This window comes from Balaenoptera physalus (genome assembly GCF_965194825.1).
Source record: "Balaenoptera physalus genome assembly, chromosome: 10".
NCBI lineage: Eukaryota > Metazoa > Chordata > Mammalia > Artiodactyla > Balaenopteridae > Balaenoptera > Balaenoptera physalus.
In genome coordinates, this window is record NC_138889.1 from 99,102,632 (window position 1) to 99,129,547 (window position 26,916).

The 26,916-nt window shown below is 59.2% G+C and overlaps 2 protein-coding genes across 6 annotated transcripts in view; both read left to right on the forward strand.

Annotated features, from left to right (window-relative positions):
- Nucleotides 1-3,772, forward strand: part of CRY2 (cryptochrome circadian regulator 2) — a 31,810-nt gene extending 28,038 nt beyond the window's left edge. For both annotated transcript variants that reach the window (XM_082409570.1, XM_082409571.1), the window contains one exon: nt 1,553-3,772. The gene's annotated coding sequence lies outside the window, so the exon portion shown is untranslated. The remainder of the gene's footprint in view (nt 1-1,552) is intronic.
- Nucleotides 3,773-6,424: 2,652 nt separating this feature from the next.
- Nucleotides 6,425-26,879, forward strand: MAPK8IP1 (mitogen-activated protein kinase 8 interacting protein 1). 4 transcript variants are annotated; one of them, XM_082410746.1, is made up of 12 exons: nt 6,427-6,595; nt 18,554-18,659; nt 20,683-21,006; nt 22,567-22,648; nt 22,951-23,763; nt 23,930-24,005; nt 24,569-24,741; nt 24,982-25,091; nt 25,194-25,310; nt 25,405-25,475; nt 25,595-25,693; nt 26,054-26,879. In XM_082410746.1, the coding sequence occupies exons 1-12, from the start codon at nt 6,495-6,497 to the stop codon at nt 26,124-26,126; spliced, it is 2,145 nt and encodes a 714-aa protein (XP_082266872.1). In that variant the 5' UTR covers nt 6,427-6,494; the 3' UTR covers nt 26,127-26,879. The 4 variants fall into 4 exon arrangements, with proteins under 4 accessions (XP_082266870.1, XP_082266872.1, XP_082266871.1 ...); XM_082410745.1 differs by lacking the exon at nt 6,427-6,595 and adding an exon at nt 16,594-16,722; XM_082410747.1 differs by lacking the exon at nt 6,427-6,595 and adding an exon at nt 17,017-17,341.
- The last annotated feature ends 37 nt before the right edge of the window (nt 26,880-26,916 follow it).

Here is a 26,916-nt window from a genome sequence, read left to right on the forward strand (position 1 = left end):
TGCTGCTGTCATCATTTTCCTGCAAGGCCTCATGTGATTTCCCCAGCCCCCTTTTTCTGCAGACTTACGCCCTAGCTTGAGAACAACAGCACAGGGACCATCTAATTATCTGCTGATGGAGCAACTTGAGTAACTAGTTGAAAAGGCCTCTGACTAGCTTTGTAGACAAGGGTAAGCTGGTTCTTCCAAACCTTGGTTTTCTGTTTGGATTTTTGAACCCATCATAGAGGGTCGTGGGTCACTGGAGCTTATCTGAGGCCAGGACACTGCCACTTCCCTTCATGAGTCTGCCCCATAGCTAGACCACACCCAAGTCAGCATAGGTCTGAATGAATTGTTATTATTATAGCCACCTGACTGCACCTCACCCCCTTATCTTCTAAGCTTAGGCATCAGTTCTTAAACCCTCTTTGGGTTACCCATGCTTTGAAGAGTTTGATGAAGGATGGAGCCTCTTCTCAGAAAACTGCACCTATTTGCACACACAGAGAAATGTACACATTTCTCTTCCTGGTCTTCGTGGACTGCCCCTTAAGCCTATCCTTGGACCCCTTAAGGATCCAGGAACCCCCAGAGTAAGAGCCCTTGTTCTAAGGAATCTTAAAGCACTCTTTATCTTCCCCCATTCCTGAAGGTGGAGAAAACACGAGAAATGGAGGTAGTAGGTAGGAGGACCTGTTGTGTATACTCTTCAAGCCTGAAATTTTCAGTTTCAGAAGAATAGTCATGTCTTTGGCTTAACAATAGGGGCCAGAGAGAGATCTATGTATAAAATATATGTCACAATCAGCATGTTTCAATAAACATATGTACACTTTATATTTAACAAATATATTTATTCATAGTGAAAAAATATGGCTAGGTTATTATAGTACAAGCTTAAAGGGAAAATTGTTGAAAATATTTTAAAGAGGCACTCAGTACTGACCCCTACAGGTACCCACTCCTACGTTTGCTCTTGATTTTTCCCAGCTTCTAGATAAATTATCATCATCCAGATAAAATCTTCAGATTTAACATTTGTCTGAAAAGGGTTGCATGTGTCAGAAGAAATTTGCTCACCGGCTGATGAGCAAATTTGCTCATGTGGAAATTTGCTCACCGGCTGATTGTGAACTCAGTCATTGCCTTCATCTTCAAGATGACTGGTCCCGGCTGGCTTCTCTTCCAGCCATTTTTTTCTGATTCTCCATCTCTGGCAGCAGCCGCTGTGCCTTGATTCAGAAACTGCCCTTGTCATATCTGAGCAAGTGTTACCCAAGGCCTCAGGTGAGTGTCCGTGGCCTTCTCCCCCTCCTCTGCTGCTCTCAGGCAAGGGGCAGAGGAGGCCCAGAGGGTCCGCGGGGGACAGCTTGTCCACGTCAGCACCCCAGAGGGCCAGTGTTCAGGCACCCGCTGGCATCCCAGCAACAACCTTGTCCCAGGTACCGTGGCCCGTTCAGTTTACTCTGGGCTCTTCCCAGTTCCCCAGAGAAGCAGCTGGAGGAGCCGTGTCCCTGGGCAACTGAGAGCCTCCTGAACGCTCCCTTTTGCCCTTGTTTTTCTCTTTCAGCTGCAGTGCCGTGACTCTGTGAGCAAAGCCTGGGTGCCCGAGCAGCCACCGTGGCAGCAGAGTGCAACCTGCAGAACAGCTGATCACCTCCCGAGATGGAGCAAGCGTGTGCGTGTGTGCGTGCGTGCGTGTGCCGAGGAAGGAGTGGCCCGCCTATTTGCGTATGCATGTGTCTGTTTACACTCTTGTGGTTCCAAACGCTGCCTGGGCTGGAGGAGTACCTGTAGCAGCTTACCTCAGCCTCTGGACACCAGGCTAGAGGTCATGGCAGTGACTTTCACCCCAGACCTGTCCCTGTGAGCCAGCTGCCTTGTCTGAATAGAAGAGTGGTGGGACCTTAGCTGGGATCCTGGCATCTGCCCCCCAACCCTCCCTCCCTCCCTCCCTCCTTCCTCACGTCAGACTGCCGAGCAGGGGCGAAGCATTTCTGGCTCTTGTCCAGAGTGTGGGATTCTAGAGGCAGCTAGGGTTCTGCTGAGTTCCTGGGCGGGCTGGAGGGGACGGGTGTGTCCAGGCATAGTCACCTGGCCTGGCTTCTTATTTTAAAATTCCCTGCCACTGGGTTCTCCGGACTCTTCCTTGGGGAGCTGGGACTGAGCACGAGGCTGTAGACAGATCTGGAAGCTTTGCATCATCGTGCAGAAGTACAGCCAGGTGCCTGACTGGAGCGCTGCATGCACAGTGTCATAGACGTTAGCTGAGAAGAACATCTCCCTCTTCGGGGCTCAAAACCTGAGGTTACAAGTAGAAGGCCGGCTCTCACTACTGTTCCCCAGAAGCTGAGAGCCGGCCCCAAAGCTGACTGGAGACTCAAGTGCCTCCACCGGGAGGAGGCCAGGTTCCTGGTGGTAGAAAGCCCCCTGGCTCCTCTCGCCACACTCCATGGCATCTCGGTGGTGCCACCAAGCTCAGCTGGCACCAGCCAGGGAAGTCATTCTAGTCTGCGCTCTGAAGGCTTCCTCAGCCTGCCCGGGGCTGGTCAGCAACCAAGCTGCCACGTCAGCTCTCCCAGTAGCTGGACATCAAAGACCCAGGCAGGTGGACTGCCGGGGACAGTTGGGAAAGACCCAAGCCGCGATCCCACCCAGCGCACCAAGCCTTCTGGAAGCAGCAGGTGGGAGGTGTGACCCAGAGAAGCCAAGGCCTTGCATTCAAGGGGCAGCCTGTACCTCCCACCTCAGCCTCCCACTGTCGGGGCTGTGCTGAGAAAGACACCATGAAAAGGAGGGCTGTGCGGTCAGCTGGAGCAAGTCTTCCTTCCACCCATGGCCTGCACTTGAGCCACAGCGTGTGTGTGTGTGTGTGTGTGTGTGTGTGTGTAGCTGAGAGGCCAGTTCCTCCTGGGATTGTTGTTCTCACACGTAACATTCAGCTGGCCTCTGGGCCTTCTCCTCTCTACCTCCCCTGTGACCTTCCCCAGCCTCAGAGCTGTTCATTCCCTTGGCCCCAGCCCTGCCCTTCACTGTCCTCTGTCCTGGGACCAGAACCCTGGGTCAGGCCCCTGCCTCCTACATCTGTCCAGCACATCGACAGGCTTCTTCCTGAGACATCCTCAGCCTTTCTCAGCCAGAGAGCTGCCTTTAGAGTCCAACTGTTGTTATGTCTGTCACCCTCACTAGAAATGTCCCATAATCATGTGGGGAGAACAGGGCACCGGTGATGGCTTTTTCTGCAGCATTGGGTTGGGGGCTTCACTGTTCCCTTAGCCCCAGCCAAAAGGAAAGAGAATTGGGGGCTATTGCCAGAAGGAGAGTAGAGCAAGCCTGGAAGGGCTAGTCTGAGAAACTGAGAAAGCCAGAGGGCTTAGGGCCAGAGTCAGTATTTATTTAGCAGCACCTTCAAATGTCAGGATGATTCCCTTTTCCTGCCCACTTAAGGATGGTTCTCTTCCCTAAGGTACAAGTTGGGAGGACCACCTTCCCCTACGTCTCCACCATCCCTGGCATGCGTCCACTCCGGAGCTGGGAGGGGCAGGGTGAGGAGAGGGTGTATCCAGTGGCCTGGAGCTCCACAATCGCTTCGTGCCTCCCCTCTCCTGGCCCAGGTGTCCCTGGGGGCTCCTGCAGAGCATTGCCCCAAATCCTGATCCAAGGGCCAGCATGGGGAGGAGATGGTCGCAGGCCAAATGCACTTTATACAGAGATTTTCTATTGCTGGGAAGGTGTGTTTCTCCCAGTTTGTGAATATTCATGTGTTTCATAAATGTCTGATCCTGTCTGAGCAGAGTTGTGCTGTTGTCAGTTTTGTGGGAGGTCTGGGGACTGGGAGGCAGTGGGGCTTAGCCCACATGAAGCCTTAGGCCAGACCGTCTTAGTTCTGCTGAACCAGGAGCCTCTCGCCCGCCTTGGAGGTGGCAGGGAGGAGTGGATGGGAGATGGAGGATCAGGGAGGCTCCTACTTGAGCGACTGGAGCAACTAGTGGTCTAGACTCCAGAGCTTGGTCAGAGTTGGAGGTCAGTCGGCCATAATGGTACAGAGCCTGCCAGGGCCAGGATGAGGTTCCTGAGTGCTGTTCTGCAGTGACCCAGCCTCTCGGCCCACTTAAACCCCCCAGGCTGGGGATCAGTCAATGGCAGGGCCCTCTCCAGGCCCTCAATCCATTCTTTACCTCAACTCAGCCACGTAAGCTTCAGCTGCTTGGTGCAGACGGGATGCAAGCCCTCTGGCTCTGGCCACGTAGTCAGATCTGCCCACAGACGAGCCCAGAGCCTGGATGCTGACTTTGTCGCGTGCCATCTGGCCAGAGCGGCCCCTCTCTACGGTGTGCATGGGCTTTCCTGTGAGGGTGTCTAGTCTTGGACCACTGGACATGAGAGCTTTGTTAGCCCACACCCCAAATTCTTGTGGGATGGGGTTCGGGCCAGGCCAAGAAAATCACAAGCTGCCTTGCACAGAGTGAGAAAGGGGAAAAGTAGGAACTTGACCCTGGGACGCGTCTCATTCTCAGCTCTGCTTTGAAGCTCCTGATGGCCCCCTTCCCATTGACACCTGGGCCTGGCCTTCCCTCTCTCCCTTCTGGCTTCTCTCTAATGTGGCTTTGGTTTGGCCACGGAAGCTAAGATACCTTTGTTCTTGAGCAAAAGATTCTGGAAGATGGAGTTTTCCTACACACACACACGCACGCGCACGCGCACGCACACGCTCCTGACCTGAGGAGGCTCCCTAGTAGAGAGGCACACACTCTAAGGAACAATTATTAGCCACTATGGCAAAATTGCTTTCCCGGGAGGAAATAGCAGCAGGTGGTTACCGTTTGGGTGTAGTGAAAGGAGCCTGAGCCGAGACAGGAAAGGTAAAGTGTCCCCTCTGGGCCCAGGGGCAGGGAGAAGAGAGGCAGCCAAGGCCTTCGGCTCTAAGTATTGAAATGTTCTCAGGGCTGGAGCTCGGGGGTTGCTTACTGTGGGGCAGGTGCCTGCAACTCCTTTCCGGGTGCTAATCGAAGGGTCGTGCCACTGGGTTGCACAACCAGTGGGCAGTCTAGATTTGCAAATAGGATTCCACAGCTGTGAAGCAGTTTGCTCTGCCCCTTCTTCAGAAGGACAGGACCTCTGTGGTTCTCTCAGCTGGCCAGACAAGCCAGTGAGGATTGGCCAGAGGCTCTATGACCCACCAAAGCTGGGGGCCTAGCCATGGCCAGCAGCCTGAGTACCCAGAAGTCCATGCTCCATGAAAGAGCGCACAGGCTTAGTCCTCTTAGGGGAGAGAAGACCAGGAGGAACCATGGCCCAAACCTAGCAGGGGCAGAGGTGCTGGGGGGAGCAGGAAAACCACCGGCAGAATCCCAAGAAGTCAACTGTGGGGCAGGAGGACAGGCCCCAAGTCTGAGAATGTGAGAAACTGGCTGTGGGGCATCTGGGTGCACAGAGGAGGTGCTCGGCAGGAAATGCAGCTGAGCTGCTAAATGAGGAGAGGGAGGAAGCAAGAAAGTCCTGACACAGGGAGGAGAAGCTGAGAGTCAGAAGCCAAAAAGAAGGGTTCAGTTCACCATTAGAGGTGCTTGGGGCTGAAGGGGGGCTTGAGTCAATCTTTAGTGAGGGGACCCTCTGGGGAGAGTTTTTGGGACAGAGGGTCCCCTCAAGGTAAGGGGACAGGGTGGGGTTAGCCCTGATTCCCAGCTGGAGGTGGGGCGTTCCCAGCCTCCAGTGACAACACATTTGTATTACATTTCATCCTCACAACCGTGAGATGGACCATTATTGTCCCCATTTCACAGATGAGAAAAATCAAACCTTAGGACTCTTGTCACTAATGCAAGGCCACACCGCCTATTTACTTGGAGAGCCAGGCTGTGACTTCACACCACCTGACTCCAAATCTGTCTGCTCTAGGAGCCAACTCCCAACACCCACTCGCCTTTTTCTGCCTTCCTCCATGACCCTCATTTCCTGACTGCCCTCTTTGCCTGCAGCGAGGGGGTCAACTAGGGTCCTAGGGACCAGGGACCCACCATTAGTTATTCGATACCCAGGCGCTAGGCCCACCCCGAGGAGCAGAGCCCGCATGGGCACGGAGGGCTTTGAGGGAGGAGGAACTGAGCTGAGGAGTCGGTGTGGGATTTAGGGCGGGGCGGGGCCAAACCCGGCGACCGCGGGGCGGCGACTTCAGCACCTTGGAGAGCGCGCGCGGGAGGGCGGAGCTCGCAGGGCAGGGGGCGGGGCGCACGAGACCCCGGCACGGAACCCGGGGGCGCGCGCGGTGGCGCTCGCGCCAGTCCCGAGAGCGCTGCGCGGTCTGGAACTGCGCCCTTCCCTGCGCAGGTGCGCCCGCCGCTCCCTCCCCAGCCTGATACCCGCGGCGGCGGCCTCTCGCCGCGCCCCCGCCTCCTTCCCTTCCGCCGCCGCCGCCGCCGCCGCCGCCGCCGCCGCCGCCGCCGCCGCCGCCGCCGCCGCCGCCGCCGCCTCCGCGCCGCGCTCCGCCCGGATGGCCAGGGCTGTGCGGGAGAATGGCGGAGCGAGAGAGCGGCGGCCTGGGCGGGGGGGCCGCGTCCCCGCCTGCCGCCTCCCCGTTCCTGGGGCTACACATCGCGTCGCCGCCCAATTTCAGGTGAGAAACTCCGGCCGCCGCGCCCCGCCCTTCGGCCAGGATTGACCTGCCCGGGCTCCCCCACCCCCGCGCCCCCAGCTCACACACACCAGACCCCGGAACGAGAGGGCGGCGTGGGGATGGAGTCTCTTCCCGAGACAGAGCCCCCAGAGCCCCCCCTCAGCCTCAGGTGCAGACTGATGGCCGCTGCATATCCGTGGTGCGGCTGCCTCCGCCATTCCGTGTCCTAGGCGAGGAGATCGTGAGCTGGAATTGGAGGAGTGGGCGCGGAGGCCTCCTTCTCCCCGACGTTGGGCTGCGGCGAGGCCTGGCGTGTGCGTTGAGATCCCGGAGGAGGCAGGCCGTCTGGGGCTTTGCCTGTGCCCAGTCAGAAGGCTTCTGAATAGAGATGGGAGCAGGCCGGGGTGCCCCGCGGGTCCCAGTTTCTTGGGGCGACCGACAGCCTTGGTGCAAGAAGGAGGGAGTGGTAGGCCGCTCCCCGAGTCCTGCCTGGCCAGAGGGGCCCAACTCCCAGGCCTGGCGTGGCCAGGACCCTCCGTGGACTGGGGCAAGCCCTGACCTGGTCAGGTGTGTGCAGGTGCAGAAGGCCCGGCCCCAACCCCGAGATCCTAGGCCCGGCTGTGGGAGAGAGGGAGTCTAGTTTGGAGCGCCCAGGAGTAGCCAGGGGTATTGGTGGGATGGTTCCTGCTGGGGTAGCTACCCAAGACCCTGATCTGAGCTCCTCCTTCACCTCTCTCCCTGCCCCCATCTGGTGTTAGGCACTTGGGAGGTGGAGTTCAGAGAAGTGGCAGAGGGTGTTGCGGGAGAAGGGGTGAACGTCCCTCCCTCCTAAGCCGGCCGGTTGGAGATGAGGAAGAGGAGGGTGTCACTGCTCCAGAGCCTCCGAGAAAGAGGCCTAGACATTCCCCATTGTTTCCCCAGCTGATGAGCTGGCGCCTTCCCTTCTCCTGCGGCCCCCACCCCAGCCAGGCCCCAGCTGGGCTCTGGCGCCAGCCCCTCTTCAGACCAAGGGGTTGCTGGCTCCCCGGCCCTCAGGTGGGCGGGGACCCCTGGGAATCTCTAATGGCATCATCAGGACTAGAAACCTCCCCCAAGGCCCTGAGCTGAGCTGGAAGAGACCAGAGGGAGGGGACCAGATGGAGGAGACCAAGCCTGAAGGCTCCAGGGCCGGGGGCTTTGGGGTTAGTGCCTCAGAGTAACGGGGCTGAGGTCTTAGACTGACCCCACTGACATGAAACACACCGCCTCGACGCAAACGCTGCCTCCCTTCCAGGAGACCCCTCTGTAGTGGGAGAGCATCGAGCTTAGACAGGCCTGGCTTCAAATCCTAGCTCCACCACTTTCTAGCTGTGTGACCTGGGCAGCTTCTTGTCTTTTCTGAATCCCATCTGTTAGGTGAGCTAATTAATATTGATTCCTTAATGTGCATCAAGTCGGCGCTCAACAAGTGTCAGCCCTCCACACCAGCGGGCATTTAGATAGCTCATTACGGCTCAAAGTGTGTTCCCTGTGCTGGCTCAGGTCACCCTCACAGCCACCCTGGGCATGGGTATGGGCCTGCCCATTTTGTAGATGAGGAGACTGAGGCTCAGGAAGGCAGGGGGGCTTGCCCGAGGACCCCAAGGGAGTCAGAGCCTGAGGCTGCAGTGGAACCGGGGTCTGCATGTTCTTTCCACTCTACCTCCAGGCCCTGCCTCTGGCCCAGAGGACAGCTTGGCCTCCCGTACCGGCTACCCCATCCCCAGGTGACAGTGCTTTCCGTTCCGCCCCACCCCTGGCAGGCAGGTTACCATGGATGCCTTAGGGAGAGGAGCTGACAAGGCGGGCCAGCCAGTGAGTGTGTCCAGCCCTGGGCCCGGTGGGCGAGAGTGGCAGTACGCCAAGGCTGGGGCGTGGGCCCGCCCTCCAGGACACCTCGGCCTGGCCGCGTGTGGGAATAATAAGGGCAGTGTCTCCGGCCCCTCAGGGCCCGCCCCGCCGGCTCCCCGTCCCGCCTCTCACAGTTCTCAGACCCGCTGGTGTAACCCCTGGCGGGGACCGCTCTCCTGTGGCTCTGGCCTGGGTTTCAATCCTGGCTCGGTCCTCTTAGCCGCGTGCCAGGAGTGGGTGCTGAACGGCCTGAGTCTCTGTTTCTCCTCCACGACGCCGACTTTGGCCCCTGCTCAGGGCGGTCCTAAGACTTGGATGAGACAACACATGCTGAGTGTTTCAAGGGCTGTGAAGAGCTGCATTCACGTAGGGCTGTTCTTATTGGTGTTATTGTGCATGTGTGTGTGTGCGCGCGCGTGTGCCCCCAGCACCACTGTCAGCTTCCAGAAGGCAAAAGGAGTCAATACCTAAACTTTGGTTGGCCCAATGCCCAGCACAGAGTAGGTGCCCAATAATGCCTTAGTGGTTTCTTATTTAATTCAAGATAAAATTGGAGAGTTCAGAGGAGAACAGTGCACACTGTCAGAGAATAACGCTGCAAATGCCGCCGCCGCTTTGGGAGGCCCTCACTTTGCCCAGCTGCCAATCTAAGCACTTTCTGTGCAAGAGCATCTAGTCCTGCCCAGAACCACGTAAACAGAGTGTTATTGTTATCCCCACTTTGCAGATGAAGAAACTGAGGCCTGAAGAGGTTAGGTAAGTGGCAGAGCTGGGGTTTGAACGCAGTCTGAGTTCAGAGCCACCCTGGAAAGAGAGGGCCTGGAGTAAAAACAACGGAGGAGAATTTGTGGAGGGGAACGCATGGTGTGGATTTGGGAGGGTGGCGAGCGTTTGTTCGTTGATAGTTGGTTTAAATAAACATGTCCTTTTTTTTTTTTTCCTGATTATAGAAAGGCTCCAACCAGTTACTAGTAGTTACCTTTGGCTCTGGTGTCGGGGGAGGGATTTTCACTTACTTCACAGACTTCTTTGACTTCTTATTTTTACCACATGCATAGGTTACTTCTGTAACTTACAAAATAATAAAAGAAAATTGAACATGAAAGTGATACATGTTCATTTTAAGGAAATTCTGTGAGAGAATTTAGAAACTTAGCAACGGATGCCTTGAGCTGGGTGGTGGGACGTAGGAGGGGGACAGTGGGACGTAGGAGGGGGACAGTGGGACAGCCCACATGGGAGGCTCGTGGGGAGTAAAGTGAGCGGCTGCCCTGGGTGTGTGGAAGGGGAGCGCGGATGAGAAGGACCTTAGAGGTCAGCTCGTCCAGCCCATCCTCCTCCCCTTTTACTTAGAAGGAGACAGAGAGGGTGAGTGGCTTCCCGAGAACACACAGCAAGTTGCAGCAGAGCTGGGGCAGCACCGGGGCCTCAGGACTCCTTGCGTGGCGGTGGTGTTCTTGCCTCCACACTGCCTGGGGGGTGAGAGACAAGGGCCCTCCCTACGCATCTCTTCACAAGGTGCTATGCACTCAGCTGTTCCTTCGTTCATTCAACAAGTACTTGTGGGAATTCCCTGGCCGTCCAGTGGTTAGGACTCCATGCTCTCACTGCCGAGGGCCTGGGTTCAATCCCTGGTCAGGGAACTAAAATCCCATAAGCCGTGCAGCACAGCCCCCAAAAAAACCTACAGCGCTTGCACTTTGCCAGGCTCACTGAGACACTCCAGAGCCACTGACAGGGGCCTGGCCCGTCGTGCAGACGTGTGGTCAGTGTAGTCAGACAGACAGACAAGGCCTTACCAGACAGGCAGTAGGTGTGCTGTGACTCGGGTCAGGGGCCTGGAGGAGCCCTGGGTCAGGGAAGGGTCAGCTCAGCCCAGGCCTGGTGGGCGAGTGAGCGTCACCCAAGAGGAGGAAAGGTGAAGAGGGAAGGAGCGGCCCAGGCGGAGGGCTCAAGGCAGGAGCGAGCCAGCAGGGTGTGTGACGCCCGGTCTGGCACAAGTGCGGAGAGAGGGCATGCAGGAACGCGAAGGTCGTGTTGGGACCCTGGCCTGTCCACCTGTAAGCAGGGGCAGCCGGCAGAGGTCCAGGGAATGACGGCATCAGATGGTATCTCAAGGACTTCTCTGGTGGTGCAGTGGTCAAGAATCCCCCTGCCAAAGCAGGGGACACGGGTTTGAGCCCTGGTCCGGGAAGATCCCACATGCCACGGAGCAACTAAGCCTGTGCGCCACAACTACTGAGCCTGCGCTCTAGAGCCCGCGGGCCACAACTACTGAGCCCGTGCGCCACAACTACTGAAGCCCACGTGCCTAGAGCCCATGCTCCGCGACAAAGAGAAGCCACCTCAATGAGAAGCCCATGCACCGCAACGAAGAGTAGCCCCCGCTCACCGCAACTAGAGAAAGCCCACGCGCAGCAACAAGGAACCAGTGCAGCCAAAAATAAATTAATTAAACTAAAGATGGTATCTCAGCTGCCAGGTAGAGAGTGGACAGGGAGGCTGGGAGACTGCTGGGAGACTGGCCATCCTGTGGGTGAGGAGGAGGAACAGGGGAGGATGTAAGGGAGATTCAGAGGGTAGATTAACCCACTTTTGAGGGACCTGGTGTGAGGCGGGAGGAGAGACAGGAGTCCAGGATGATGCTAGGTCCCGAGGGAGGGGGTGCCTTGCAGGAGATGAGAGGTTTGGCAGGCAGGGTGGTGAAGTCACTCGGAGGCCTGCTGAATCTGAGCTTGGTGATCACTGGGGGAGCCAATTGGAGGGTTCAAGCAGGCAGCTGGTTTGGGGTCTGGAGCTCAAAGGAGAGGATGGGGCTGGGGCTAAAGACCCTGGGAGTCTCCACTTAGTGCGCGATGGCCTGAAGCCTCAGGGAGAGCGTCACACCCAGAGAGACAGAGCGAAGGGTGAGGCCGGGGGCCAGCCACGTTTTGGGGCGCGGGGGATGAAGAGCTGCGGCTGCCGGGGCCGCTGCGCCCCAGCCCCAGGCCCTGGGCAGTGCCCCGGCCAGCTGCGATGATCCTCCAGTGCAGGGACAGAACGTGGACTCGCCTCACACAGCCGGCTGTGGCCAGGGCAGGATTTCAACCCCCCTTCTTGGAAGTCAGAGCCTTAAATTTGGTTTCTGGATTCCTGGGGCCCCAGTGGATCCCACAGATTGGTTCCCTGGCCCCGTCCCCACTCCAGAGGCTCTTGCCCATCCTGGGTGCCGTCTTTGACCCCTGACCCTGCTCTTGGATTCGTTCAGGGAATCTCTAGGAGCGTCGACCGTGGGCCTTGCCTCATCCGGTGCCAGATGCTCTCTTGGAACACACAGGGCCTGGGTCAACCAGCACTGCCTCTAATAGGCATTTATTTAGTGCCTACAGGGTACAGGGCCTTGGGTCTCATGCCCTCAGGAAACCCAGCTCTGTGAGGGGCCAGAGCCAGGCCCGGGAGGCGGCTGGTGGGAGGTGTGACCCAGCGAGGACTAGGAGAGAAGACCCCCCAGATCCCACCACGTCTCACAGCCGTGTTTTGTCAGTGTTTCTTCCTGCGTGTAAATCATCATGTGGAGCCATAAGGTGACACGTCCTGTCTTCTGCTCATTGTATTAGTTGCCATTTTCTACATTAATACACAGACTTTATTTATTTATTTAATTTATTTATTTGGCTGCGTCGGGTCTTAGTTGTGACGCGCGGGCTCAGTAGGTGCGGCGCACAGGCTTAGTTGCCCCGCGGTATGTGGGATCTTAGTTCCCCAACCAGGGATGGAACCCACGTCCCCTGCATTGGAAGGCGGATTCTTAACCACTGGACCACCAGGGAAGTCCCAGTACACAGACTTTATAACGTTCATCCCAAAGGAGAGTTATACTCCCTCTGCTGTTTGCCGTTACCAGGACACACATCCTTGTGTATAAAGGTCTTTCCCTGGGTGGGATTATTTTCTCAGGATAGTTTCCTGAAAGTCGAGTCACCAGATCCCAGGGTTCTTGCTCCATATCAACACCACGGTTGAGACACATGATAACCCCAAGTAAGGGTTTTCTCCTGAGACTTGTTTCTTGGGTTGGTTTCAGTTTTCAGTGAAGATGACCTCAGTGTGGACACAGTTGAGAAGGGAATTCCAGACCAGAGGAACAAACCCGGCCTGACCCCAAGGTCCACCCAGAGCTGGGGGTGGGATGGAGAGAGGGCTCTGAGGACGACGCTGGGCCTGGCTCGCCCCCATTCCAGCCAGTGCCACCTTCCCCGAGGCCTCCACATCCCACCCCAGACTCTGATGCAGGTAGGGGGCGGGGACACAGGAAGTTGAGTTGAAAGGGGAACTGACATAAAGATTTCCAAGGGGGAAATCTAGAAAGACCTGGGGACACCAGTGGTTCATTCATTCAACAACGTTCATTAAGTACCTGTCGTATCAGGCACCACCCACTGTTGGTCAAGAGAGACACGATCCCGCCCTCAGGGATGGACTGCCTCTAAGGGGAGCCCACCACTGGTTGCAGAGCCCAAATGTAAAATTACAGTGACCCAGGACACTGGCAAGAGGGACCCAGCCCATAGCAGGGCTCTTCGGCCTGATCAGGGAGGTGAGAGGAGGCTTTGTTAAGGGAGCCTAGAGAGTTGGCGGTGGGGGGCGGGGGGCAATGATCTAGGCCAGAGGGGAAGGGAGGGGCCACAGGTGAGAATTTTGGCCCCTTTCCCTAAGGGCTGGGGGGAAGCTGTTAGGATTCTGAGCTGGGGAGGGGTGACAAGACCAGATTTGCATTTCAAATGTTGGTTTTGGTGGCCCCTCGGAGAATGGCCTGTAGGGGAGCCTGAGGGAAGTGGGGAAGCTGCTTAGAGTAGGGGCAGCCTGAGCACGTGTCTGAGAGCCCACTGGGCAGCTCTGCTCAGCACTCAGAAGGCAGCAGAGAGACAGGCTGGACCCTTGGACCACAGATGCCCCCTGTCATGAGAGGGGCCCGTGGGACACCATGGCCAGGACCCAAGGTCACTCAGCTGGCATCCTTACCTCACTCCAGGAGAGCCAGGAACAGGAAGACAAAAATGGCCTCTGAGCAACCAGATGCCTGGCTGTGATTGGCCTTGCTCAGCTAAAGCCTCAGCACTTTACCACTTAACCCTCACTTCGCATGCACTTCTAACTCCACCTACTACTGGGTTGAAACAGCAGATTAGAAAGAGCTGCTGTAGGTGGAACGAGGTGAACAGGGAGATGTGACAGCACATGGCAAGGGAAAAGGCCATGACATGAACATCGAAACACCAGAGGCTTATCTGTTCATTTAGGGGAGCTCGGCTCAGGGAAGGGGAGCCTGAGGATGACATGTTCAGAATGCAGTGAGCCAGCTCGGCCAGAGGAAGGGACTGGGGAACCGGAGTGGGAGGCGACGAGGTGAACGCGGAAGCGGGGGCCTGGAATATAAAGATAGACGCCAAAGGTCAAGGGAGGTCTCCAGAGACCAAACCCATGACATCAAGTCACCAAATGCTAATATGGAGAGACCTCAGGAACCATCTCACCGGAATGGGCAAGCAGGTCTGATTGATCAGCAACGGCTGCCTCCAAAGGGCTGGGGTCTCCAGATCTAGAGGTGGCCTTGTGGTGCTTAGGGCTCAGGTCTCCATGGGGAAGGTGGATCAGTGGGTTCAGGAGGGAACCTCCCTCCTTCCTTCCTTCCTTCCTTCCTCCCTCCCTCCCTCCCTCCTTCCTTCCTTCCTTCCTACGTTCCTTCCTTCCTTCGTTCGTTCCTTCCTTCCTTCCTTCCCTCCTTCCTTCCTTCCTTCCCTCCCTCCTTCCTCCCTCCCTCCCTTCCTCCCTTCCTTCCTCCCTTCCTTCCTTCCTCCCTTCCTTCCTTCCCCTCCTCCCTCTTCCCTTCCATCTTTTCCTTCCTCCCCATATTTGCCCTCCTTGAGCTTGGAGGGACCAAGGGTCTGTTTAGCTTTCCCTCCATGAAGGGTATCCCAGGGCTTCGGCTGAGAGACCCAGAACACCTGGTGTCTGGAAAAGCAGGAGGAAAGGGCAGGGCTAGGGCTGGGGCTGGGGCTGGGGGTTGGGAGGTGGGGGGAGTATGACTTGCAAAGGGGACTCCGTAATCAGTAAAGCCCCTTGATCCTTGGTTGTGACCTCCTCACAGCACCTTGCCATTCACAAACACTCCACTCAGTTAAATTTACCAGCACCCAGATATGGGGAGGGCTCATTTTATATATGGGGAAACTGCAGACCTATGGCATCTTAAGTCTGAGCCTTAGTGCTCCTCATCTGTAAAATGGACAGAATAAAAACCCTCTTCCAAGGCTGGAGTGAGGATGAAGGGAGATGCAGAGCATAAAGAAGGTTGGTGGCCAGGGCACAGCAGCCGCTCAGGAGACGGGGCGGCTGCTTCTCATAAGCGAAGGAATCAGGATTTGATCTCAGGCCTCCTGCCTCTGAGCCTGATATGGCAGCCATTCTACCATCTTGCCTGGCTTATGAGAAAAAAATAAGATTAAGGAGCTCCCTTAACCCACCCCACCAGAGCCAGGGATCAAGTGCAGGCTTTTTTTTTTTTTTTTTCTTGGCTGTGCCACGCTTGCATGTGGGATCTTAGTTCCCCAACCAGGGATCGAACCCATGCCCTCTGCAGTGGAAACTCAGAGTCCTAACTGCTGGACCACCAGGGAAGTCCCAAGTGCAGGCTTTTGAGCCCCAGCCCAGTGCTCTTTCCACCACTGCCCTCAGTTAACCTCATTCCTCATCTGTAGAGGCTGATACAGCTGTCCCTGCCTGCCCCCAGACCTGCTGTCCCAGGAAGTGGGAATATCGGGTGATGCTCAGATCAGGTGTGTAGAGATGAGCTGAGAAGCCCCAGCCCAGGTCCAAGCCAGACCCTGCAGGTCTGCCCTGAACACTTCGGTTTGAGAGGAGCCGGTGGGGGCTGAGGTTGTCCTTGATGGACATCTAGCAGACACGCACTGGGTGCCTGGTGTATGCAAGATGACCTCACCAGCTCTGCCCTCCAGACCTCACTGGGAGGGAGGGGACCTTTATTCACCACCAGCTGGGTGCAGGGTGGGGGCAGGGTGTGAGCTCCATCTACCTTTGGAGCCTCCTGGGAGGGGAGGGAGGGCGTCTGATGCAGGCCTCGTCCTGTCTGCTCCCCAACACTGCCTCGCCTCCACGCAGAGGGTGACGCCAATCACAAGCAAGGGGAATGACAGGGGACCAGTGAGTGCTGCCCGGAGGGCTGTAAGGCACTGACACAGTGGGCCAGGAGGGCTTCCTGGAGGAGCAGGCTTAACTGAGCCTTCTACCAGCAAGCACAGGTTGAGAGCCTGCCACGTGCTCCATCCAAGCGATGGGTTAGACACTGGCGAGGCGGGTGCAAGAGGCAGGCAGTCACGCACGGAGCTGCAGATCTTGAATGCCAAGCCAAGGAGTCGGCCACTAGCAGGGAATCTTGGAGGGTTTTGAGTGGGGGGCGAAAGGGTGGCATTTCGGACAGCTCCGCCTGATATGGCGGGTGGGGTGGGACGGTGCTGGCATGGGGAAACTGAGGCAGGCAGGCCAGTGCGGAGGTCTGGGACTGCAGAGGCAGGAGCTAGACCAGGCTGGGCAGTGAGGACGAGGAGATGCAGATGTGTGCAGAGGTCACCGGCAGAGCAGGGGGCATCTGAGGGCACCTCTGGGTTAGACACCCAGTGGTCCTGCAGCTGCCTGGTGCTGACTGAGTCCCAGGAGTGACTTCTCTGTGACTGGCCAGGCAGCCAGTGTGTATATTAACCATTTGCTTAGTGCCCGCCACTGGGTTCTCATCCCAGGGCCAGAGATGCCGCCCTGTGCCAGACTGAGCAGGGCTGCTCTGGCTTCTGGGCTGGGCTGTCCTCCCCACCCTCCCCCAGCCCTGGGAACCTACCACCCTCGGGCTCCAGGTCAGGAGAGGCCTTAAAGAGCACAATGTCCATCCAGCTCCCTCCCCCCCTCCTCCCCTGCTGTTTCTCCAGGGACCTTCCAGCTTCCGCTTACGCCACCCCCACCCCGCAGTGCCAGGAGGCTCATTAGCTCCCAAGCTGCCCTTCCTGCCCTGCTGCGAGAGGTATCCACATATGATCTGGCCTTAGCCCTGGCTGTGGCGCCTCCGGTGCCCATAGGCACTTCCTGGATGGGTACTGAAGGATGGAGCCCTGGGGAGGGGGCACCCAGGTGGGCAATAGAGGCAGCCCAGACCCACCCCAGGCAGCACTGTGTGAAGGCCGATCTGGGCCCACAGAAACCTCCCTGATGAGGTATGGGGCGTCCATTTGTGGAGGATTTTGGAAGCCCCTCCATCTCCCTACCAGGAGCCCTAATTGTGGTGCTGGCCCTTTAAAGAAGGTCAGGGGCTGGCTTTTGGGGGGAAACATCCCAGATTTCTGCCATCTGCTTACAAGCCTGGGCCAGGGAGGGGGGCCACCCCAGCCCCCGACAGGGGCATTGGAAGGGCAGGTGGAGCCGTGGCATCGATTGCAGTAATCTGATCCCGCGGGGGAGGGGGGCGGGGGGAGGCTGACGGCAGCGGCAGCGCGAAGGGCCAGGGGAGGAAGCTGCCTGCAGCTGAGGGCTGTCTGGGAAGAGCTGGGACCGGGGCCGGGTCGGCAGCCGCTGCCTCTTCTTCCAGCCCATCTATTTTTAATGAGCTCCCCAGCCTTCTGCAGCGGGCTGGACTCAGAAAGGCAGGCCCAGGCGGTGGAGGCCCGAGGCCCCAGCCCTGCCCCAAGCCCTGGCACCTCCACCCTTCTGGGCATGAGAGGGCGGCCCTGGGGCCCCGCAGCCCCCCAGCCGGGCTGGGCTCTCCATGCAGCTGGTGCTGAAGATGGATTCCAGCCCAGACAATGACAGCTGGTTGGAGGATCAATGGGAGCGCTGGTAGGGGTGTGGGGACCGGTGTGGGGGAGGGGAAGTACTGGGGCAGCTCCATTGAGCTCCGGGTGTCCATTTGGTCTGGTTGAGGTGAGAGGCAGAGGGTGTGGCCTCCTAGGATCCCCCTGGGGCTGAGCCCACCACCTCTCCTGGGTGACCTTGGACTAGTGGGTCTCCATTCTCTACGCCTCCGTCTCTTGGACGTCTCTCTCTGGTTGAAGAAAAGACTCAGAATTCTCCCCAACTTCATTAGCAGAATTTTCCCAATGTCCCACCCACACCAAACCGGGCAGGGTCCCCGGGGCTGGGGCTGAGCAGGTGAGGGGACCAGCAGGCAGGCGCCTCAGGGGCTGGCACAGCCCTGCAGTCTGGGGTTGGGGCCCGGGGTTGGCCTGGGCGGAGAGGGTTCTAACACAGCCAGGTAGAGTTCCCTCGCTGAAGTGCTTTGATCTGCCTCCTGCGTTCAGGACACCTCCAGCTGTCCCTGCCCCCAGCTGGGCAGCCTCCTGTTCGGGGCCCACGTGCCAGGCAAGAGGATTTTGTGTTCAAATTGATGAGACCAAGAACACAGAACAGGGGCATGGTCTCTCCTAGAAGAGGCTGAAACTAGACTGACACCAGACTCCCCTGCACTTGCTCCCAGGGCTTACGAGGCGTGGGACTTCCTGGGCTGGGGACGTGGAGCACTTCTCGGAGGCTGGGGACGTGGAGCACTCCTCGGAGGCTGGGGTGGGGCCTCTGCCAGCACCTTGGGTTTTGTCACTGCCGTGCACAGGGAGCCCCCCTCCAGGCATCCCTTGGAGTCTCTTCTCAACTCTCTGCCTCTTCCATGGGTGAACTGGCCTTGGCACCTGCCTTGACCCTGAGAGCCGTTTCTCTGGCAGAGCCAAGGCTCTGACCAGCTGGGCCTCCTAGGCATGGCCTCCTGATTGGCAGCAGGGTGGACAACTCCCAGCTGGGAAAGCTGGGGTAACCTGGAGCCTCCCCTGCCACGGCCACCCTAGGAGGCCTGCCTTTTGACATGAGCCCAAAACTCTTTCCCTGCCTGTTCAGTACCCCTTGCACTGGCACAGGTGGATCCCAGGTCCCATCCTCTGGGGGTTGTGATCTGCCTTCGAGGGGCTGCCCCTTGGAAGAGGTACTAGGGAGGCATCAGGGGGCCTCGACCCGCTGGCAGCAATCCCCTGAGTGGTAACTTTGGCTTCTTGTCCCCACCAGGCTCACCCATGACATCAGCCTAGAGGAGTTTGAGGATGAAGACCTCTCCGAGATCACCGATGAGTGTGGCATCAGCCTGCAGTGCAAAGACACCCTGTCCTTACGGGTAAGGGTGGGCTCTCGGGAGCCCCTGAGTGGGGTGGCAGGATGGGTAGGGACGGGACTGAAGGTGTCCCCATATCTAGAGGGGCTTTCAGGGTCTGTGTGGCACCCTCATTAAATGAAATAACATGCAGGAAACATCCAGTACAATGCTTGGCACATCTTGAGTGCTCAGATTCTTAATTTATTATTTATTTATTTATTTTTCCAGGGGCTAAGGCAGGAGATAGCTCCTTCAACTGCCCACAAGAAGGGAGAGAGCGGGAAGTCTTGAGGCCTAGGACAGCAGCAGTTAGGGCCAGAATTAAGGGAAGCCTCAGGACTACCCTAAATCCTTTCCAAAGCTGCCTTGGCAGAGGGCCTGAGGCAGAGCAGGGTGGAGTCTGGTGGAATCTACAGTGCTTTGGGGCAGGAAAAAAGAGCCAGGACACTCCCTTGGCTACCATTGCGCCAAACACACCACACAGCCTCGAAGACCCTCTCTGGCCCACCGTCCTAAAGGTCCCTCTAGAAGGTTAATCCAGCATTGCTGCTGCTTTGGGCGCCATGGCTTTGTCATAGGACAGATGGCTCTCTCGGCTCCCAAAGTTCTGAATCCTGCCAGGAGGTCCCCAGCATCTGGAGAGACTGAGTCAGATAAGGATCCCCCTATGTCTTTTTTCTTTTTTTAATTGGAGTATAATTGCTTTACAATGTTGTGTTAGTTTCTGCTGTGCAATGAAGTGAATCGGCTATATGTGTACCTATATCCCCTCCCTCTTGGGCCTCCCTCCCACCTCCCCCCGCCCCACCCCAGGAAGAAGGGGCCGCTAGCCAGGAGACAGAAGGCAAGTGCGTAGCTAGGTTGCAGAGCCCAGAGCTTCTCTCAGCCCCTGGGAGGGTGGGTAGCCGAAGTAGACATGATGTTGGGAGAATGGTTAGCAAAGGAGAGCTGCTGTGTGAGCTGGGATGGGGTGCCTCTATGTTGACCTCCTTTTGCCCCCAGAGATTCTGTAAGTTCTGCCAGGCAAGAGGAAACCAAGGGGTGGGGCTAACCCTCCAGTACCCTGTACTCCAACCTGCCACCCTCTGGCCAGGCCAGGAAGGGCTGGAGGCAGAGGCCACAGACTCTGGACTAACATAGCTTTTCGAAGGTCATACCCCTGTTCCGGACTCCCACTTGCACAAGCAGAGCCTTGGAGAGGGTGGTCCTTGCAACGAGCAGGACCCTGAGGCAGTACTAGCTCGGGGCGTACCCTGTGGGGCCTTAGACAAGCTCCAGGGGGCCATCAGGTACTCTTGCCAGTGAGTCCTCACCTCTCTGGGAAGCGGGGAGACAGTTAACTGGTGGGGGAATTGGAGAGTCAGAGGATCTGTCCAAGGTGCCAGGGAGTTAATGGCAGAGCTGGAACTAGAACGGGGGGCTCTGAACGGGGCTCTTAAAGTTAGGCTGGCCTGAGAGAAAACCTCAGGTTGGAGGGGCCTCAGCCTGAGGACCGAGGAAGGTGGGGATGCCACTGCCTCGTCCAGGTGCCTGCCACTTGCTCCTCCCCCTCAGCATCCCTCTTCCAGTCGCGCTCAGGTCCTCCTGTCCTCACTGAGGCCCTCCTGGCTGAGACTGTTTGCTCAGTTTTCCTCCCTGCCCCCTTCAAAACCCCGTCCCCATCCCTTGTGGGGCCCGAACTCCTCGGCGACCCTGCGTCCCCATGGCAACAGCGGTGACCTCACTCTGGGCTCGGCTTACTACCCGGGTGAGGTCACTGGCCGTTGCCAAGGGAACGGGAGGGTGCAAAGAGTCGGGAAGGGGGGACCTTGGGGAGGGGAGAAGTGTGGAGTGCAAAAGGCGCCGCCTGACGTGGGGAGGAGGCGGCCTCACGCATCCTCGAAGGCGCGGGAGGGCACAGCCCTCGCGCGGGGCTCCTGCTCCGCTCCTTCTGTCCCCCTCTTTGCGGCCGCGGAATGGACTCGCCCGCGCGGGGGGCGGTGCGCGGCGGCCTTGGCCCCGCCCCTTCCCCGCCTCCTGACGCCCCTCTGTCCGCGCCGAGCAGCCCCCACACGCCGGGCTGCTGTCTGGGGGCAGCGGCGGTGGCGGCGGCGGCGGCGGCGGCGGGGGGAGCCGGCTGCAGGCCGAGATGCTGCAGATGGACTTGATCGACGCGGCGGGGGACACTCCCGGCGCTGAGGACGACGAAGAGGAGGACGAGGAGGAGCGTGCGGCGCGGCGGCCGGGAGCGGACCCGCCTGAGGCGGAGCCCCGCCAGGAGACGGCGCCCCGCGGCCAGGGTCAGGGCCAGGGCCCGGGCGGCGGGGACACGTACCGGCCCAAGCGGCCCACCACGCTCAACCTCTTCCCGCAGGTGCCGCGGTCTCAGGTGAGGAGCCAGCGGCTTGGGGGCGGGGCTTAGGGGGCGGTGCCCTGGGGCAGGGCCCCGGGAGGTCTTCGGGGCGCCGGGTGTCTCAGGGTCCAGGCCCGGACGGGCCGGGGGGCAGGAGGGGCTGCGGGAGAGTCACTTGCCAGTCCGGAGGAGGGAGAAGTCTCGGGCCTGCTGACACCTTCCGTAGCTTCCCAAGGGGGAGGTCCCTGGGGAGGTGGTCGCTGAGGGCAAGTGGAGTCTGTCCTAAGTGAGAGGGGCCGAGCGGGGCTGGCTGGGTTTGGAGCCTTGAGAGGAGAGGCTGAAGGAATGAAAGGGCTGAGAGGGGTAGTGGAAGGATGCGGGTGAAGAGAGAAGTAGGGAAGTAAGAGAACAGGGCTTCGAGGGGTTGCAAGGGTATGGGGTTCCCGGTGAAGGTGGGGCAGAAGCGGGGCCTGAAGAAAAAGGCATGTGAAGTGGTCGGGTCAGGGGAAAGTCATGGGAAATTTTGAAGCGCTAGGGATGGGGACCAGCAGCCAGTTTGAAATGTGGGCAGCTGGGGATTCCCAGAAGGCAGGGAAGAGAAATGGGAGGTGGAGCTGCTTGGCTGAGTTGGGGGCCTAGGGCCCCTGGACTGGGTGGCTGGATGCCAAGGAGGGTTGAATAGGGTGGGGGAGAGCCGGCCGCGGCCCATTGTCTTCCAGGCCCAGTCTGGAGAGGTACAGAGGAGCGGCTCAGGGAGCTGGGGCTGCTGGTGGAGGGTGCAGGGGCTGCAGGGAAAGGATTGGTCCCTTTCCCAGGATCCTCTCGGGTGGGTTTTGGCAGCCAGACTCATGCATGCGAGAGCCTGTGAGGGCGTCCTCAGGGGAGGGAGCTAAGTTGTGTGCAGGGAGCCTTGTATGTAGGCATCGTGGAGAGGGGTCCCAGGGGGCTGAGAATGTGGGGTGGGTGGCCCTGATATCCAGGAAGGAGGCCTCTGACAACTACACCTGTCACTCCTCTGTCACGTGCTCTTGGGGGGGGGTGGGGAAACCATGTTCTGGATTCGTCGTTTGTATGATTCATCCCAGTCCCCCAAGCCAGGGGAGCTGCTGGGGAGAGCCTTCCTCCTGGCTCTCCTAGAATGTCCCTGCCCCTTCCCTAGGCCATAGCTTCCTGAGCTCCAGGGGAGTTGGGCTGGAAGTGGGCATCTTCCCTGTAAACCCTCCATGTCTGAGGCTGGGGGTCTGGCTCTGTCCCTGGATGGCCCTTGCTTCTCCCCCCCCTCCCCCACTCACCACCATTCACGTTGGCCATCACCACCTTTGTTGAGGCTGATGAGAGCATCTTCATGAGGGTTGGCCAGCTTCCCTGAGCCAAGGGGTGGTCTGTCTCGCACCAATAGCCCTGGCTGGGAGGGCTGTGACTTGCCACCCCTTCCGCCTGCTCCAGAGGGTTGGGGGTGAGGCCCTTGGCAAGTGTTAGGGGGTGGGGGGAGCAGCAAATGGCCTAGGGATGGCCTGATGGGGGCAGGGCCAGGGCCTCCCTGTGCCGGGCACTGTTGAGCGCTGCTGTCACAAGGGCCTTTTGTTCCCTGCACAGGACACACTGAATAATAATTCCCTGGGCAAGAAGCACAGTTGGCAGGATCGGGTGTCGAGATCATCCTCACCACTGAAGACAGGTAAGTCGCGACCCTTTCCCTTCCCTGGACCTCCATGTGCCCTCAGTCCCCACTGCAGAGAGCAAACCAGCAGTCTCCAGCCTGCTGGGTAGAGGTGAACTGCCTGTCCCACAGGCCTGAGCAGGCCCAGCCGCTGTCGGCTGTGGCTGGAGTGAGAGGACTGGCCCCAGAGCCTGCCGTAGGCCTGCTGCCCCTGAGGCTCTATCTTGGTGTCTGTGTCCACATGCTGAGTGGAGGGAGCAGGTAGCCTCGGAGTCAGGGGCGAGGCACCTGCCTTCAGCACTGCCCTGCCTGCTCTCCAGGGGAGCAGACACCTCCACATGAGCACATCTGCCTGAGCGATGAGCTGCCGCCCCCAGGCAGCCCCGCCCCCACCAAGGATCGAGGCACCTCCACCGACAGCCCTTGCCGCCGAAGCGCTGCCACCCAGATGGCACCTCCCGGTGGCCCCCCTGCTGCCCCACCGGCTGGCCGGGGCCATTCGCATCGAGACCGCATCCACTACCAGGCAGACGTGCGGCTGGAGGCCACCGAGGAGATCTACCTGACACCAGTGCAGAGGCCCCCAGACCCTGCAGAGCCCAACTCCGCCTTCCTGCCGCCAGCTGAGAGCCGGATGTCGGTCAGCTCCGACCCAGACCCTGCCACTTACCCGGCAACTGCAGGGCGGCCACACCCCTCCATCAGCGAGGAGGACGAGGGCTTCGACTGCTTGTCGTCCCCGGAGCGGGCCGAGCCGCCAGGTGGAGGATGGCGGGGGAGCCTGGGCGAGCCGCCGCCGCCTCCACGGGCCTCGTTGAGCTCGGACACCAGCGCCCTGTCCTACGACTCGGTCAAGTATACGCTGGTGGTGGATGAGCACGCACAGCTGGAGCTGGTGAGCCTGCGGCCATGCTTCGGCGACTACAGCGACGAGAGCGACTCGGCCACCGTCTACGACAACTGCGCCTCTGCCTCCTCCCCCTACGAGTCGGCCATTGGGGAGGAGTACGAGGAGGCCCCCCGGCCTCGGCCCCCTGCCTGCCTCTCTGAGGACTCCACGCCCGATGAACCCGATGTCCACTTCTCCAAGAAGTTCCTGAACGTCTTCATGAGTGGCCGCTCTCGCTCCTCCAGTAAGTCGGCAGCAGGGAGCTGTGTGGGGATGGGGGTGAGGGTGTCCCCGGGAGGTGGCCTCAGGTCCATCTGGTTCAAGGCACTAGGACTGAGCACTCTACCTGCCCCGCAAGCCTCAACCAGAGCTGGGACCACCCTCTCCTAGCCCGTCCCCCTCATCTACAGGTGCAGAGTCCTTCGGGCTCTTCTCCTGCGTCATCAATGGGGAGGAGCAGGAGCAGACCCACCGGGCCATATTCAGGTGAGAGCCCCAGGGCTGGGCTGGCCAGGCAGCAGCCGGGGCCAAACCCTCCCTGCCTCTGCTGTCCCCCCCGGGCCTAAACCCAGCCCCACCACTCAGCCCCAGGTGGACAGTGTCCACCCTCTAGAACTCAAGAGTTCAGGGACGGAATGGATGATTTCGGAGCAATGTGTTGTGCTGCCCAGAGCCCAGGACTGAGCACCTAATCTGGCCGGGGCAGGGGCCCAGGAGGGTGCCCAACAGAGACACCTGACCACACACAAAACCCACTACCTCTCACCCTCCTCCATGTGGAAATACTCACGTCCTGTGACCTCTCACAGTTTATCAGTGGCCCTGGTCACTTGCTCGCTTGGCTGCGAGTTCCTCCATGGCAGATGCATGTCTGATTGACCTTGGCCTCCCCCCCAACCCCAGGAGTGACAGGCACATGGGACGCCGTGCAAATGTTTACTGAACCAGCGATGCCGACGCAACCCCCGACCCCAGAGCAGGGTGGGGAGTAGATGGCCGGCTGGAGGGGCCTGGGTGGTGAATTCCTCACAGGCCCTTGTTGGAGACAGGTTTGTGCCTCGACATGAAGACGAACTTGAGCTGGAAGTGGATGACCCTCTGCTGGTGGAGTTGCAGGCTGAGGACTACTGGTATGAGGCCTACAACATGCGCACGGGTGCCCGGGGCATCTTTCCTGCCTACTACGCCATCGAGGTCACCAAGGAGCCTGAACATATGGCAGGTAGTGTTCCTTCCCCCCACCTGGTGCCACTGGGCACCCCCCCCCCCGTCTGCCCTGCCCCCATTTGCTGCCGGGCAAACCTGTGCTCCAGATCTCAACCACCCAGGGCGGGGGCTGGTCAGCGGTGACTTCAGGTCCATTTCACAATCGAGAAAAGTGAGGCCCAGCCAAATCGGGGCAGCCCTGGGTGGTGCATCCTGTGCTGGGTCTGCCACTCCTCACTCCACACTTGCTTTCCAGCCCTGACCAAAAACAGCGACTGGGTGGACCAGTTCCGGGTGAAGTTCCTGGGCTCAGTCCAGGTTCCCTATCACAAGGGCAATGACGTCCTTTGTGCCGCTATGCAAAAGGTACCTGCTCCGCTGGGGAGGGTGCCCACCCCTGGCCCGGTCCCCATCCTCTCCTGGGGAGAGGGCCACCCAGCACCTGATGTTCCCATCCCTCACCCACAGATTGCCACCACCCGCCGGCTCACCGTGCACTTTAACCCGCCCTCCAGCTGCGTCCTAGAGATCAGCATGCGGGGCGTGAAGATAGGCGTCAAGGCTGATGACTCCCAGGAGGCCAAGGTGACTGCCCCGGCCTGGCCCCGCTCTCCCACCAGACCTCCAACCTGTGCCCCTGCAGGCTGATGACCACCCTCTTCTCTCCTCCCTCCTGCAGGGGAATAAGTGTAGCCACTTTTTCCAGTTAAAAAACATCTCTTTCTGCGGATACCATCCAAAGAACAACAAGTAAGAACACGATGGTGAAGAGGTCAAGGCGTGGGTGGTGGTTCAGGGCCTGGGTCCATGCGTGTGCCTGAGGGTTCTGAGCCCCCGTCCTGCCCAGACAGACTGCTGTCCTCCCACAGGTATTTTGGGTTCATCACCAAGCACCCTGCCGACCACCGGTTTGCCTGCCATGTCTTTGTGTCTGAAGAATCCACCAAAGCCCTGGCAGAATCCGTGGGGTACGTGTGTGTGTCCTGCCAAGCACTCAGCCCTGTGGCCAGCCCCGGTCTCAGGCCCCGAGCACGTTCCTCATGCTCGGCAGCATTCCTCAGTCCTCCCCGGCGCTCTGCGCAGCGTCCTTGGACCACAGTGGCCTGGAGAGAGGGCTGGGTGGTCTTGAGGTCCAAACTTCTTAGTTGCTGGGCCCTTTCTTCACCTGAAATCTCACTCAGGAAACACTGTGTGCAGAGAACAGAGCCGAGCAGCTCTGGCTGGGGGAGGCGCAGCCCCATCCGGGTACCCCGAGGCTCCTGTGTGAAAACCCTGGGTTGAGATCCTGTTCCTCCCCAGTCATTCTGGTGTGTCTGCCTGCCTCCTAGGAGAGCGTTCCAGCAGTTCTACAAGCAGTTCGTGGAGTACACCTGCCCCACAGAAGATATCTACCTGGAGTAGCAGCGCTGCCTCGCCCTCTGCATCCCCTGGGCCCTGGGGCCGGCGCCAGGACGGCTGGCTGCTGACAGGACATGGCACTGCTTGAGGAGGGGCACCTGCCACTACCAGAGGATGGGGAAGTGGGGGGCTGTTGGCCGAGGGTGGGGGAGGGTGGGGGTTATGGGGAGAGGCAAATGCAGTTTATCGTAATATATGGGATCAGATTCATTTATGGAGGACGGAGTGGGCTGCCCAGGGATTGGGAGGGAGTGGGGCTGGGGGGTGGTATTAAGCCTCTGGCCAGGAAGGGTGCCCATCCTCGGAGCGGAGGGTTCTGTCCTATCTTGGGCCTCCGGCCATTGGCTCCCACCTCGACAAAGCTCTTGCCACCTGCGGGTGCCCACCCCACCCCCACCCCCAGCTCCCAAGCCCAACCGAAGGGCCCTGAGCTCAGGCTGAACCCAGCCACCTCCCGAGTACTTTGCAGCAAGGAGAACAGCAGCAGGTGGGAGTGCAGTCCCTGTCCCCAGCCCTGTCACTTGTGTGGCCTCTGGATGGCTCCTACCACCAGCCTCACCGGCATGCCAGCCCCTGGCAGGGGTGCAGCCTCACAGGGAGGGAGAGCGCCGCAGCGGGGCCCCGCCTCAGCAGGAAAAGGAGGCTTCCGCCCCGGCCCGGGCCAGCCAGGCCCCTTGGCTGCTTCAGCGGTAGCCCCATCTCGGTCCTGTTATGCTGGCCACAACTATTAAAGTGCCATTTCCTGTCGGGACCACAGTGGGTCTCATCTGCCTGTCTACTTGGACCCCCTCCC

Excerpts from the sequence above, each read along its gene's own strand:
- MAPK8IP1 (XM_082410744.1), top strand. The coding sequence starts at position 6,495 with ATGGCGGAGCGAGAGAGCGGCGGCCTGGGCGGGGGGGCCGCGTCCCCG. Across the intron at positions 21,007-22,566 it reads CGCAGGTGCCGCGGTCTCAG|GACACACTGAATAATAATTC; the intron begins GTGAGGAGCCAG and ends TTCCCTGCACAG. Across the intron at positions 25,311-25,404 it reads ATGACTCCCAGGAGGCCAAG|GGGAATAAGTGTAGCCACTT; the intron begins GTGACTGCCCCG and ends TCCCTCCTGCAG.